The sequence below is a fragment of the Helicoverpa zea genome, chromosome 4, assembly GCF_022581195.2.
Source record: "Helicoverpa zea isolate HzStark_Cry1AcR chromosome 4, ilHelZeax1.1, whole genome shotgun sequence".
Lineage (NCBI taxonomy): Eukaryota > Metazoa > Arthropoda > Insecta > Lepidoptera > Noctuidae > Helicoverpa > Helicoverpa zea.
In genome coordinates, this window is record NC_061455.1 from 11,729,564 (window position 1) to 11,745,598 (window position 16,035).

The following is a 16,035-nucleotide window of genomic DNA, read 5'->3' on the forward strand; positions in this document are numbered from 1 at the left end:
GGAAGTGCGACCGACCCTCCCGGGCCCCCTGAAAGCCCGGGATGGAAACATCAAACCGCACGTATCGGTGGTCTGACAGCGTCTCCACCAGCTCCACCCGCCAGTCCACTACACAGGCCGCCAAAGAAGGGGAGGCAAAGGCGAGGTCCACGATGGAGCCCCCCTGCTGCCGCACGCAGGTGTGAACTGTTCCCCTATTCAGGAGGGACAGACCGGAAGACACGGCCCAGGCTTCCACCTCTCGTCCTCGGGCATTTGTGGCTGGGTTACCCCATATCAAAGATTTTGCATTGAAGTCGCCCAAGACCAACACCCGGTGCTGCACCACTCCACTTGCCACCCTGGCGAGGACCTCTAGAAAGTCCTCGAAGTCCGTGAGAGGGCGGTTTGGGGAGAAATACACCCCTATAAGGGCTATGTCACCCCACGAGGCGGCCACGTATCCCGGTCCCCTCTCTAAGAGCGAGAGGGGAGGGGAATCCGTAGAAGACCGCGCCACCAATGCAACCGAGCCGTTGTCGTCTCCCAGCCAGCTGCCAGGGACAGAGTACGGCTCAGCGACAACCGCCACATCCACCAACCACTCCGCAAAGGTTTGGACCAGCAGGCTCTGGGCTGCTCTGCAGTGGTTGATGTTGGCTTGAAGAACACGTCGTCGATGCCCAGCCATCAGTCGGTGTTCATCGCGCTTCCCTCGGTGGCCGGCACTGGAACTGGAGTTTCAGTGGCGGCGGCAGCGGCAGGCCGCACCGGTGCCTGCGGTTTGCCCTTCTTTTGTGGCGGACGGCATTCCCTGCCCGCCATCACGTGGTTAGCTGGACGACCACTGGCAGCGCATACTGCGCAATGCGTGTTGGCAGCCTCGCAGGTGGCCAACCTGTGCCCCTCTTTTCCGCAGCGGAAGCATAATTCCCCACGCTCGGCAGTGGACGGGCAGAGAGGCCGGGTGTGCCCGATGCCGAGGCACTTGAAACAGCGCATCGGCGCATCCTCGAGCACTCGGACCCCACCCGAGCTAAGCCCGACTGGGAGGCGACCCTTAGCCAGAAGCGCCTTGGCAACTACGACCGGGCACTCTAATCTCATAGTGCCCATGCCCCTACGGCCAGGTCTAATGGCTCGGCCCTTGACGGATGCGACAGGGCAGCCCCCCGCTGCCGCAACTGCTGCCACCACCTCCTCTTGAGTGACCGAGTCGTCGAGGTCGGTCACCTCAAGGGTCACACATTTGACGGCTCTCACGACCTTGGCCGTATCCGAGATAGCCTCTCGGAGCTTCGTCGCGAAGAGGTCCGCCTTGGTGCCGCGTTGGGCCCCCGAGAACTCGAAGATTCGGGCCCCTGTTTGGGTTTTCCGGCACGTGACCCTGCCAGCTCCGAGTTCCGCAGGGTCGACGTTTGCACGAGCCCGCCGCAGCACGGACTCATATGTCTCCCCTCGTTCCGCTGCCTCTGGGGTCAATGTCACTAACACGGCTGCAGTTCTTGGAGGAGGAGCGAGCTTCCTCCTCTTGTCCGCTGAAACTGCAGGCTTGGCTGCAGGGGGCTCAGGAGCCGACTTTTTCCCTTTCTGCTTCCTTGGTACCACCTTAATCCAAGGCTGGTTGGAAGGGGTGGTGGAGGGCAGCATTGGGTCTTCCCTCACTGGTTCCGGAGGGACCGTCGGAGCAGTCGGGGCCGGTGACGTCTTCTTGCCCTTTCCTTTGCCCTTGGTGGTCTTTAGCACCTGGGGCATAGCTTGGGCTGGGGCCGTTGAGGGCCCCGGTGCGATGGGCATCCGTCCGGGTGCCTTATCTGCCGCGAGTGGAGGGCGTAGTCGCTTCTCCGGTAGGAGCCGGTCCTCGATGCCGGCGAGACAGGCCCTGGTGAAGGCCCTCTCCTCCATGACTACCTTGCGGATAATATCCTCAAGGTTGGAGGAGGGAGGCATAGGTCCTGGACCTTCCGACATCCCCTCGGGCCGAGACGTGGGCTCGGCAACGCGCGCGTGCAGCGCGGACACCTCTTTCTGCAGGCGATCCACCTTCGCCTGCAGTTGCCGCGTCTCCTCGGAGGTGGTGCGCTGCGCCAATTCCTTAACAATGCCGAGCAAGCTCGCTGCCCGGCATTTCAGGGCCTTCTGTAAGGTCCCCTTCAAGTTGGAGGCCTTGGAGGCTACCTCGTAGATCTCCATCTGATCTTCCAGAGCCATGAGCTCCATTTCCTCCACTGTGTGGTCCGCGTAGAGGACACTGGAGGCGCCGTGGCTGGCCTTGGCTCTGCATCTTCGCGCTGGCTGTTCCAAATCGGCTTGTAAAACCGCCCGCTTCGCCGGATTCTCAGCTGCGTCTGATGAGCCTTCGGAGCCGCGCTTGAAGAAGGCCCTCTTCCTCGTCTGGCGGGTTGTAACGCCGCTCGTTTCACTCATTTGTGACTCCGTGTCGGACAAATCGGTCGACACGATGTCACTATCCCTCAAGAGACTGGCCGCGGATGGTGCGCGGCTGCTCTCTGATGCCGAAACATCTCGAGCCATGGTTTGGCCCTGAAAAGGGCCTTTGGGTTGGCCCTGAGAAGGGCCTTTGGGGAGACAGCGCCCGGAGGCGGCCCTCGAATGGCGTGGCATTGCCACCGACAATATCGAAACACAGGACTTTACCGTTTCGACGCACAGCGTTCGTTAGCCGCCGGCCTGCCACTCCGTTACGGTGGTCAGGCGCGGCGTTGCCCAGGGGTCACTACGTGGAAGTCAACGCTGTGGGGGGACCCCCAAGATATTATGCTAAACTCATAATTGCTTTTAACATCAAAGTTGAATTCTGCACTGGTACTACAAATAATACCTATAAATTCAACAAATGATGCAACGTAACGGTATTACTTCTGCATATTTTCCGATGTCCAGCAGAATTCTACATTATGCTGAACGGGGAAATTTTATTCTTTTATTTTCCTACACGTTGAAGCTAAATTCAAAAATTTGCTGCCCTCGCATACCGGCTGTCGCATGCATGCAATTTTAAATAGCCATTGTCAGAACTATGTTTTATCGAATCCTATTTGATAGAGGACTTTATTTCCTTTGATGCACAAAAAATGCTTTATTATCCTACCTGAAAGTTTTTCCAATGTAATATTAAAGTACGTTCACAGGTTCTACGAATACGGTAGCACGTCTGGAATTTTTTCATTAAAATATGGATGTAAACTTTGAAATAAAAATAGTTTTCTTTTGAGCGAAATTCCGTTAGAACCATGGCTAGTTAAACCCTCAACAAACACGTTTTGATGCTAAATTAAACCTTAAGATGTAGTGTTACAGTTCAGATTTGTTTATCAAAACAAACATGCGTGTTTCAACGTCGGCTGTCAAGTTGTTTTGAAAATAATTCACGCAGAAAATTCCTAAAAACGCCATCTCTTGAGAAATAAGAGTGTATCATCTAGGAAGCGCATATAGTTAGCAATAGGTTCCTCATTTCTTTATGTGTGGACGGAAAGTGAGGTTTTTCAGTTTCAGTTTACTTACTGAGATTACTTACTTAAGTTATTAGTTTCTTGAAGCATCAGCGTTGATGTTGTTACATTGATGAAATGACGTTTTAATCATGTTGCTGAAGAGATCTTAAGAGATTAGAAGTAATCGGCATGATGATGTTCTTGCAACGGGAGATGTGTGTATTCTGTAACTGACATTAAGTCGAAGACTTCGACATATTTTCATGTGTCCGTGCAGGTTCACTTATAGGAATGCTAAACTTATAAAAATACTATGAATCGGCACAAAATAAATGATAACATGACAATAGGTAATTATATGTAGATCAATTTTGTCGAACATTAATTTGGTTTAATCCTGCTATTTTACAGATAACGCATAATAACTTTACCAAGAAAATCCACTATCTATGTTCTGAATACGGTTCTGTTTTTCCTCATTTGTTACATCAGACGTTACAACCATTCATTCGTTTCAAACGTAAAGTTTTCGATACGGACATCTAACGTTCATCCATTTCAACTGTGGATCAATCGGCACAAGACTTTGCGTCGGCGCAGCTTGTAAACAAACAGACAAACGGATCGCCCGTGTTTATATAGTCGAACTCTATCAAGGTGTAACAATAACATTTGAGTCAATGAACCTCAGGTTACTTTGTAAATGCCGCTTCTTGTAAACTAAAAGTAAAAACAGTGCGTGTTTATTATATTTAGACTTTTTAAAACTATTTTTTTCTGGTAACCCTTTGAAAGGGTTCGGTTACGTCAGTTTTGTTTTTGGGTTTGTGGTTATTATGACCTTTATTGATGAGTAGGTTAAATATAAAAATTGGGCTTTCGAGACATTAAGGTCCACATCAGTACGATTTCAACATTAATGAGAATTTTCACACATAATTCCAACAAAATGTAATCAAAAGATTTTACACCTACCCAATAAGAGTAGGTAAATTAAACGAATCTTTTAACTTTAAAAAATAACTTTCAGAGAAAAACTACTACCAAACCAAACCTATTGCCGAAAGCTTAAACATTTACAGTTGAAATAGCTAAAAATCAAACACTAATATTAGGCCACAGGAGCAAACAAACAATTGGACATCGCCAACAAATTTTGTTCTAAAAACAATATAAAAGTGAACAAACACACGTATTTGCGAACACACATAGAAATTCCTCTTTACGCTGATTTTTGAACAAACATGGAACAAAATGGCCGCTTATTGACGTGCCTAAGCAAATAGAGGGGGTGCTATTTGCCGGCAATAATATTAATATGTACTAACTGCTTTATGTTAGGAATAGGATACATTATTAGGTACTGTACTGTTCGCAATTGATTGCGTTCAGATAAATGTGTGAAGAGTTTTAGTTCGTATCGATAATTTTATTGGCAAATTTAAAAAACACTCAACTTTTAATGAAACTAGTTATGAAGTAAGAATCTTAATTTTACGTTAATCTATTCATAATATTGATACGCTTAATTTGAGATAGAATATACCAGTACATACAAAGTCAGCAGAACTTAACATTTTGGTCTTTTTTATGGGAAATCATCAAATGACTCCTCCAGCTGTGGTGCAGCGTGAGGGAGTGTCAGACTCTTACTGACTAAAACCCATCATGTTCGCGGTAACTCTTTCGAACAATCCTTCAGCCCCGAACATGTTGCATATCTTTAAGAACATTTAAAATGAAACTGAAAGTAACAAATTAAAGCCGAATAGGTGCCTAGGTAATAAAGTCGTGATTGTCGCTGTGACTTACTGCGAATGTCGTGATCTTTGACCATAGCACATGCTCAAGCGGTACCTAACTGTTAAAGCAATTAGTTGCTTTCGCAATTCCTTGAAAAGTTTGTCCCGTTGGAAAAACTTAGGCATTACGTACTGGTAATTGACAAAAAAATAATGTAAGTAAATAAATTAAATAAATAAATAATGTCGGGACACCTTTTCACACACGGTCGGTTAGCCCCACGCTAAGTTATTAATTAACTTGTGTTATGGGTGCTAACACAACTGATAAACTACATATAGCTACATATATACATATTTATAAATACATATTGTAACACCCAGACCACGACCAACAAGCATGCTCATCACACAAATGTCGATCGAACCGGGAATCGAACCCGGGACCTCAGATTCGGCAGTCCGGCTTGGTGACCTTTGCGCCACAGAGGTCGTCAAAATACGTTAGTCAATGTACCTAATGTTTATGTTTAAGCCATAAGAAATGTATTGAGGCCTAACCGTGGTAGGTGACCCTCCAACGGCCACAAATCAACCGCGACACAGATACTTCAAATACCAATTCCGTCAATCAATGCATGACATTTACCTAAGTTGTTTTTATTTACTGAGGAATTCCTTGGCTGGGTGCCACCGTGCCTGCTTGATTAAACATCAAGCTGTAGGTCAATAAGCTAGCGAGTTTATTGCACATCTTTTGTCGGCACTTTTGTTCACTTGGTTTAAGACCTATTTGTCACATTATTCACGATTTGTCATCAATAAAATGCCTTTGTTATTTTAGGGTTAAGTTACTGGTTGAAATGAGGCTTGCATTTGTGGTTAAAGAATTTTCAATGCACACGCATTCAGTAAATTATTCTAAAGTTTTTCATTATTTGGATACCTATAGTAATTTCTTCCGGTTTAATAAAGCTTTGGTTTCCTAGGAAAGCGGTGCCGTCATATAGCGGCTGTAATACAGCGGTGAATGACGTCACCAGAACGTTGTCTATGTAAACAAAATGGGGCGGTTTCCTAGAGAGCGGTAACTGACGCCGTAACTTCAAAAAGCGGTGCCGCCATTTGCATGACGGCCGTCTTGACGGTGTCAGATAGTTTGGTGAACGTTTTATTGAAAGCGGTGAAACTTTTTTAATACGTATTTGTGTTTTTTTTTTCGGAACAACGTCAAAAATTAGTTACAACTCTTGGAGCAGCGAGGACGACGAAATTTTAATAGATTTCGTTCGTAACCACGAAGCAATATATAATATAAAAAGTAAAGATTATAGAAAAAGTCAACTAAAACAGAATTGGTGTCGTGAAATTTGAGAAATATTAAATAAAACAGGTTAGTAAGTATGATACAACTAACAAAAAGTTTATGACGGTGTGTTAAAACGGCCGTGGAACTTTCCACATGTCATCACCGTAAGGACGACCGTCTATTTGCGTCCGTAATATGACGGCCGCTATATGACGGCACCGCTTTCCTAGGAAACCCAAGCTTAAGTCATCAGTAATTTTATGGAGACAACAATAGCAGATGTTCGATAACCACTAGGCCCTAAGTGGATTGACTAATTAATATGGGACGTAAAATTCTGTATCGAGCACAATCGATCAATTAATCGCGTCAGCTCACTGTCTAGGACATAAAACTCCATAGCTTCCTTCCTAGGTAGCAATATAGAGGCTTTTTTATCCATTCATAGGTAGTAGAAAAATAATGAAAACGGGAAATTGTAAAAGTACTATCATCTGCCTAAGCTTTTCCCAACTATGTCGGGGTTGGCTTTCAGTCTAACCGGATGCAGCTATATGTATTGACGACGAAACATTTATTTTCTTCCTAGTATTTTTACCCCAAGTATACATTGTTTATTTTTTAATTACGTTTTTTTTTCATGTTTGCTATCATGCGATCGGTCTTTCGACCATCTATACATATAATAAATCTGTAAAAAAACTTTGTCTGTACATTGAATATAATAAAAAAATTATAATTGAGTGGAGTTCAGAAACAGTAATCGAGCACAAATCCAAAAAAAAAAAATCTGTCTGTTTGTCTGTATGTCTGTATGTCTGTATGTCTGTTTGTTTGTACACGCTAATCTTCGGAACTACTGGACGGATTTCAATGTTTTTTTCTTTGTTGTATCGGTATAATGTCTGGGCAACATATAGGCTATAATTTATCTTCAAAACTTGAAGACCTGGTGCAGAACTGCAACAGATCAACAAAACTATAAGAGATACAAAAATGGTGCCATGGCAAAAATTGTTCCACGTGATGAGCATTCTCGGTTGAGAGAATAAATTTGAAGATCTGGAACACCTGATGTGGAACCCCAAGAGCCCAGCTACACTGTAGCATATACGGGTATGACGTTTTAGCAAAAGTTGTTCTGTCTGATAAGCACTCTCTGTTGACTTATAAAAAGTGAAGATCTAAAACACCTGGTGTGGAACCCCAAGAGCCCAGCTACTCTGTAGCATATACGGGTATGACGTTTTAGCAAAAGTTGTTCTATCTGATAAGCACTCTCTATTGACTTATAAAAATTGAAGATCTGGAACACCTGATGTGGAACTTCAAGAGCCCAGTTACACAATAGCATACATAGGAATACCGTTTTAGCAAAAGTTGTTCAATCTGATGAGCACTCTCTGTTGACTTACAAAAATCGAAGATCTAAAACATCTCAAGTTGAACTCCAAGTGCCCTACTACACTTGAAATGACGTTTTAGCAAAAGTTGTTCGATCTGATGTATATTTTCTGTTGACTTATGAGAATCGAAGATCAGAAATAACTGATGTGGAAATGAAAGCTATCTCTAATTTCACTGTATAGTGATATAATAAGCTGGAAGTACCTCCAAGCAGTGAAGGCGGTAATAGTTTAGGACAGACTTTCAATGGTGATGGTATATCATCGTCAATTTTACTCTTTTACTACAAAACTTTATAGAATGAATGTTCGAGTTTTAATGCTATTTGAGTGTTGTATTCTTTTTCATTTATCTTCGTGACAGGGTAGCCTACTCAGTACCGCGGGGGGCGAGGGGGCAGTCAGCTAGATTTTAATTGATCAGGTATCTTCTTCACAATAAAACTATTACCATGGGTCGAATCTTTTCCAATGTTCTTAGGGAGAGAATCATAAGATCCCAAAGATATACCGAAGAGCGTTTGGAAGGACTTGATGCTGTTCGAGAACATCAGTCTGCTACTTGCTCCGAGGAAATCTCATCGGATCGCGAAGCGCGCTTCCGTCATTGGCATATTTACGCATCTACATCCATATGTCTAGAGAACTTCTCAAGTAAAGAATATGCTACTCATTGTCTCGCGAGTCGGACACGTTTACTGATACAAATTATACAAAATAAGCATGGTGAATCAAAGAAAGTAATAGTCCGTCTTTTAGATAACCCTAAAATAATGGACAAGTATTGTTTTTTTTTCTTTCACAAACAAAGAACAAGGAAGATACAAAACGCTTGAATTTTGTATTAAGTCACTTCTTAGCACAAATTTTACATAGACGTGACATCACGAGCTCTCCGACTTTGTTGCGTTAAATCTCATTGTTATTATTGTTATTACTTCAAGAGCCTTTTCCCCAACTATGTTAAGGTCGGCTTCGATGCAACTGAGTACCAGTGTTTGACAAGAAACGACTGCCTATCGGACCTCCACAACCCGGTTACCCGCTCAACCCAATACCTCTTGGTAAAACTGGTCACACTTACTGGCTTCTGACTGCCCATAACGACTGCCAAGGATGTTCATTGACAGCCGGGACACACTAGAAATGACAGCTCCTCCAAAAACCGGTCATTGGTGTCCAAAATATTCTAAGAAAGTACATACGAACTAAGAAAAGTTGCATTAGCAAGTACTTGCCAGACCTGTAATCGCAGTCACACACTCATACTTGAGAGATTGGTTCTCTAAACACTAGGTCACCACTACTTTGTTATTTAAGGGTCCGTTCAGAAAAACCACTTAAATGCGGACTAATTAGAATCACTACTTTTATCCCTATGGTCACGCCTATTGCGCTTTAGTTCTTAGCGTTTTGTTTAGTCTGCTGTGCTTTTGCCGTTGACGTACAAAAGTTAAATATATAGAACGTTTCGAATGATTTTGCGTATTCCGTTGTTTTCCCGTCAACGGGCCCTTTAAATTCAACATCAGACGATTCAGATCTTTGATTTTGCTAACCCCGTAGTCGCTGGTATAAGGGACAGGATCCGCGTACGAAGTCGCGGGCAGAAGCTAGTTTATAATATATTTGAATGAACGAATTTATATTGAAAAAAAAAATAACGAATTAAAATTTGGTCTCTATGAGAAGGTATGATGAATGATCAATAATATTTCAATGTATGGTCCACTACGACATTACAAAACTACGGATGTTTATTCAACGAAATACAAATACTGGGTTCTATGAAACGCAACATTGTTCGTTTTCCTGCGTTTTAGATGCACTAATCATTTTACTGTGACTTCGGTGCATACAAGCCACACTTTGTTCCCGAAGGAAGTAAACGATAGTAAGTAAAATTTAGAACGGGTTCAAGTCTGTTAGTGGTCGCTCATGCGTGTTAGTTCACGGTTATGTTAGAATACTATAATTACTCGATTGTTTGTAGGTAACATAGGTGTAAGATGGCTAATTGTCAATCCTTTTACTCTATAAAAGAATGTTTACAATATAAGTTTCCAAAATGTAAATAGGAACCTAGACTTTACTACTTGCATGTTTGTCATTATGTTATGACTGAATACCAAACAAACTGAAATTTTGTAACACCTTATGAACCTACTATATTTTGACTTTGACTTTAACTCCATGTGTGAAAAAATTGATTTTGGGTATACCAAAGTCTGGAATTATATTATGTTTAAAATACTTTTTTAAGCAGAGCGACAGTGTAAGGCCTCTGCCTCGAATTTTGCGGGCAGCGGGGCGGCAGCGGCGGCGGCGCGGGAGCGGGGCGGGCAACGCATACCTGTTCTCGAAACTAGCGGGCAGATCGCGCTTCAATATAGCAGTGTAGTGTTGTGTTCTGTTGTGTTTGCTGTTCCATATGGGTGTCCTCTCAAAGATGGCCGAAATAATTAGCTCTTGCACGTCCGAAGACATTTTGATACGTCACAAAAAAAATGTATAACACTATGCCTACAATGCAGACGCCCAACGCGGGCGGTCACCGCTTGACTGGAGCGCACCGCTCGTTGCCCGCCGCCGCGCCGCTCGCTCCCGCGCCGCTGTATTCGAGGGCCGGTCCATTTGATTATACGCGTAAGATCCTGCCGCTCCCGCGCCGCCGCCGCCGCCGCCCGCTGCCCGCAAAATTCGAGGCAGAGGCCTAACACTACGCTCGTTTTAACTGAAGGACTAAGTAGACGATAAAAAATATAATACATATTATTATACACGCGAAAGTTTATGCGGGTGTTTGCTTCTGTTTGACGCAAAATTAGAATAACTAATAGCGGTCGGTATCATCAGAATAATATTATATAGGCAATTTTTTTACCGGGAAGTAGTTCCTTCGGTAAGCGGGTGAAACCACTGGCGAAAACTATTCTTGTTATAAAGTATATTAGCCATTTTGCCAGTGGCACCTAACAATCAGATAGACTAAGTCACATTCACATTACTAATATTAACTAAACCCTCTATCACAGACAGATTAGACTTGCTAAGGAAATGCACGCATCACATTGCAATATATAAATACCGGCCAAGCGCAAGTCGTCTCGCACGATTAATGTTCTGCATGATCAATTATTCATTTACAGTGCTGGAATGCTATGTTAATATACCTAGTAATTTTAATTCAATTGGTTGCTATGAACATATATTTGACAAGACAGAAAAAAATTAAAAATAAGTATTATTTATAATTAAACATTTAAATAACAATGTGCCTCCTTCTGAAAATAAAAACATTATATACAGTCAACATGTCACGGAAAACAGGACTTCCTCATCACGTTGTGGTAATTTTGTACTTCAGTTTCTAATTTCATACCTCAATTGAAAAGTGCCAAAGGAAACGCGACTGACAGCCAGTCACCACCGATAGCGTCCGCGCAACATTTTATCAATTACAGAGCAGAAAATTGAAAAATATCTCAAACTCCAAACGCAGACACTTTTCAATATGGCCACTTAAAAACCAATTTTCTTCGCATTAAATCAGTGCATAAAATACTGAGACAAAAGCTTTTAATATGAGAAAAAGACCTAATCAATCTCTAGGATAAAGCTCTTTGCCTATAAAATTTCAATATCCCCGTTTAACAGACTAGACTTGGAAAGCGGTATTCTCATTTCTAGTCAATGAAATTGCGTATAATTCCCTCGCAATCGGCCGTCTCTTTTGTGTGGGGAATGGGTAAAAAGGATGGATAATGAGCTCGATATTCAAAGGTAATGACAGCAGGAGATGAATAGGACCAATAATATGAAACAGGCGATGTATGTATGTTTGGGTGTTAGATTGCAGACCTGTAAATTGGTTTCGTTGTTATATATTGATTTTGAAATGCGAACGTGAGTTGCTGATGCTAAACGAATCTTGAAACTTGCTTGTACCTATTCCATATTTCAAAGTGTGGTGGTCTTCAGATAAGTCAGATTTTAGTTACCTAGTTTTAATATAATAATATTTAGTACAGTCGTTAATTATTAAATGTTTTGTATAACACAACTTCTACAAGACCACAAAAGCAGTTCAGTATAAAATAAGCTAAACTATGGAGATGATCATTCAAGTGTTCGCTAGTTTTTTTAAATTCGTAACTTTTTTAGACAAATGACAGTTTGGTTGCCACTAGCGGCTTGGTCTTTTACAAAAGTTTAAAAGTTCATGTTACTCTTCTCCAAGAGGTGCTCCTGGTTATCCACGCAAACCATATTTTTTCTACAATAGCGTAGGTAATTATGTATATTAAATCCTGTTCTAATAATATGTTAACACTTATGCTAATGTTTATTAATAGCGTTACATAAAATGTAATTAAAAAAAAAGTCGTGGTGGCCTAGTGGGTAAAGGACCAACCTCTCAAGTATGAGGGCGCGGGTTCGATCCCAGGTCAGGCAAGTACCAATGCAACTTTTCTAAGTTTGTATGTACTTTCTAAGTATGTCTTAGACACCATTGACTGTGTTTCGGATGGCACGTTAAACTGTAGGTCCCGGTGTCATTGAACATCCTTGGCAGTCGTTACGGGTAGTCAGAAGCCAGTAAGTCTGACACCAGTCTAACCAAGGGGTATCGGGTTGCCCGGGTAACTGGGTTGAGGAGGTCAGATAGGCAGTCGCTTCTTGTAAAGCACTGGTACTCAGCTGAATCCGGTTAGACTGGAAGCCGACCCCAACATGATTGGGAAAAGGCTCAGAGGATGATGAAAATGTAATTACATAAAAAGTTTGTTTGATCATCTCAAAAAATACGTACTGATCGTAGGTATAAAAACAGTGTTAGGTAGCCAATTTCTTGAGGAACTATTTTTTCCATCCGCAAAACTTGTTTTCGTATACCTAATGATAATAACATGGTTTTCGAAAAAATGCGTAAATAATTATGTACCTGTTCCAAGTTTTAAATATGAATAACCCATAAGTACCAAATAAATGCGTGAAAATTAAAATTTGTTTTGGGCACAGAGGAAGGAAAGGTAGTGGATATGCCACAAGGAAGCTAGGATCAGTGTTGGGCAAAATTTAGTTAACTAATGATTGATGACTTATGATTGAATGTGTTAGTTATGATTGAAGACTAATGATTATTTAGTTTAATCACAAGGTGATGACTAACGATTGATTAGTTTTAATCTTAATCAAATAATCATGATTATTTATTTATGATTGATATTTTTTAATACCGGGTGAAGTATTTTTTTTTTTCTGCATCTTAAAAAAATACTGAATTGCACACAAAACGTTACAGTAGGTTAGGTTAGACTTTAGTGTTTTAGTTAAATTTAGTATTTTTTTATGGTCAGATAAATACATGCCCCGGTAAAATACTCGTAAGGCACTAAGAGAAAATCAATCGTTTGATACAGGGTGTACGGTACAGCCCCTGAAAACTGACTCAGATAATGCTCCTGAGCAAAGTCCACAAAGAAATTGTTCTCGGAAATTAAAAGAATTTTTGACATCTCCATACAAAATTGGCTGCCGAGTCGCATATGTCTAAATTTTTTCTGGCTGCAGAGTCAATTTTTTTTTTCCGAACCTAATTCCTTCAATGCTTTACTCAAGATGATGGCCTGAGTCTTCGATCAGCTGATCCTTACACCCTGTATGTGTAGTGTACCAACACCTGTGCATTGAGCTTAGTCACACATTCATGATTAAAACTAATGATTGACCATTTGCGATTAACGAATTTAGTCATGACTAATGATTGATCTCGTTAGTTATGATTATATTAGTCATGACTAAAATAATCATGATTAGATCAATCATGATTGATCAATTGATTGAATAAATTAGTTGATTTGCCTAACACTGGCTAGGATAGGCGCCGTCTAGTAGGTCAAGTAATGTACGGTACGCGTGATCGTTTACCAGAACTAACGAGGCGTTTGGGTTTCTTGTCAAATCAGAACCAATTTGTCAAGGTCTTGATTAATTTGTGGTTTTATCTTGAAAATAATGGGCGAGTTCTAAAGAAGGCGTACGAGTTCGGAGCTAGTAACATTCCTCATCCCCCGAATGCTAAGGAGATTTTGCTTTATGACATCTCCGCTAGTCATTTTGTTCTCCATAGTTTTGAGACATAGTTTTGACCGTTTCTAAGATTTTGACCTTGTAGAGGGCCGAACAATATATTAATAACCATGACTTATTTAAATTGGATATAGAACTTGAATTTAGAATAATTTAAATAGACTATAAATATTTAAGTACCAGGAATACGTTAGAATGATTATCATAATAGTTGTAACTTCTGTGACGATAACATCACACCACTGGTGAGTAACCAACTTTAACAAGAACGGAAAATAGGTTCAATTGAAGGTATCTAGTACATACAAGTATGAGTTCTTTTTTTACTTTACTAATATTATAAATCAGAATATTGTAGCTAAAGAGTAAGTTTGTTGGAACGCATTCATTTAAGGAATTAAGGGGGAAAAAATATAAAATATTTATCGAGGAGGGCTATTTATGATACCTACTTTAAGATACCTACTTTTTATCCTGGTGTGCGAACTAGGTAAATAAAATAAAATGCAATAATTTGTACACCTGAAGCAACTTCCAGTTTCAATAAATATTTTTTGAGGTTATTGTTATTGCCTACCTATATCCATTTCAAAACAAAACTACATATTATTGATGTGACTTTTTAATTTCAGAATTTTATTTTATGTCTGTGATTTATTAACCCAAAATTGATGAATTTCCAGAAAAGCAAAATGGTGCGGTTTACATTGATACTGAGTATTTTTCTTATTGGCAGTCTCGTTGTTTTAGCCAAGCCAAGAGAAAAGAGTTTTGAGGTAAATGCTTCTTAATTTTTCCTTGCAATCAGATATCAGATCTACCTATATTATTTACCAATAATTATACCAATTTGATGTAATTATTGATACCATCCCAGATTTCTTCGTTAGATAACTCCCAATTCACTTTTTCCCTGTTTAGCCGCTAAATGAAGAGAGTTCTGCTATGTCTCCGCAAATGCTTGTTCATGACCTATATGACCTACGTAACTGGCTAATTCTTTTAAAAAAGCGGCCGAAAATCAGCCGTAAAAGTCATGCTGATTCTAGAACAAGTTAAAACGGCACAGTTGCAAAATTATGTTTTTTCCAAGTAGTAAAATGACCCTTTCTCAAAGTTTGCCTTTTCTCTTAGTGACCTGAACAGCCAAGAGTGACCATTATGATATATATAAAATCTTTATTTTTTTTAGGAACAAGTTGAAGAATGTCTATCTTACGAGGGCAGGGTTATTTACGATACAAGTGTAAAATGTCCTACATACCAATGTATTCTGGATGATGGATCCGAATGGCCAGACTTAAACCCAACAAAAAAATGTGAATCCTAAACGCGTATAGTATTAATAATATGCTTTTTTGTTTCAATAAAATATTAAGTAGTAAAATGTTTCCTTTATTCATAAACCCACATTGTTTCTCATCTTGCCTGGTTTCGAATTTATTTATCGCCACCTTCATAAATGTTATACGCTAACTAAAATTCGCTCCCTTCCACTACATGCCGTATATCAAATCCATTCATCTATCGTTGGTTAATTTCTTCTCTATTCAACCTTTTTTAGTAACTAATCCGACAATCTGACTGATCATTTTTAATAAACTATAACATTTAAAGATTAACGGCCAGTTTCTTCATCAAAAGTAAAAGTAAAAGTAATGTCTAAAGTAAAAGTAACGGTCAAATTCGTTTTTTCAAGGCTAAAGTGACAGCAAAACTAATAGAAAAATTGAATTTGACCGTTACTTTTACTTTAGACATTACTTTGACTTTTACTTTGGCTTTAACTTTTGATGAAGAAACTGGCTGTTAGACAGAACTGTAGCAAAATATGACAGTTCAAAAGTTCAAGGGTCACCCAGTCTCCACTTCTAAAGTGCCAAACGCTTAGCTTCATACCTTAACAACAACATAATAATTAAGATTCATGTCAGGAACCGTTTCTATTACGAATTCACCGAGGAACCCTATTCATTATTTAAATGATAATATCTAATTAAGTCTAAACTGCAAAATAGGCACATCTATGCCTAGTCACGTCCACCACG

General features: G+C 40.7%; 1 protein-coding gene and 1 long non-coding RNA gene across 2 annotated transcripts; one reads left to right on the forward strand and one right to left on the reverse strand.

The window, feature by feature from the left end:
- Positions 1–669: 669 nt before the first annotated feature.
- On the reverse strand, positions 670–2,514 carry LOC124629702. Its single transcript, XM_047163214.1, has one exon. The coding sequence runs from the start codon at positions 2,512–2,514 to the stop codon at positions 670–672; it is 1,845 nt and encodes a 614-aa protein (XP_047019170.1).
- An 11,260-nt stretch (positions 2,515–13,774) lies between these two features.
- LOC124630054 lies at positions 13,775–15,374 on the forward strand. The gene is made up of 2 exons (XR_006984372.1): positions 13,775–14,763; positions 15,180–15,374. It is a non-coding gene; the product is annotated as an uncharacterized LOC124630054 (long non-coding RNA).
- The last annotated feature ends 661 nt before the right edge of the window (positions 15,375–16,035 follow it).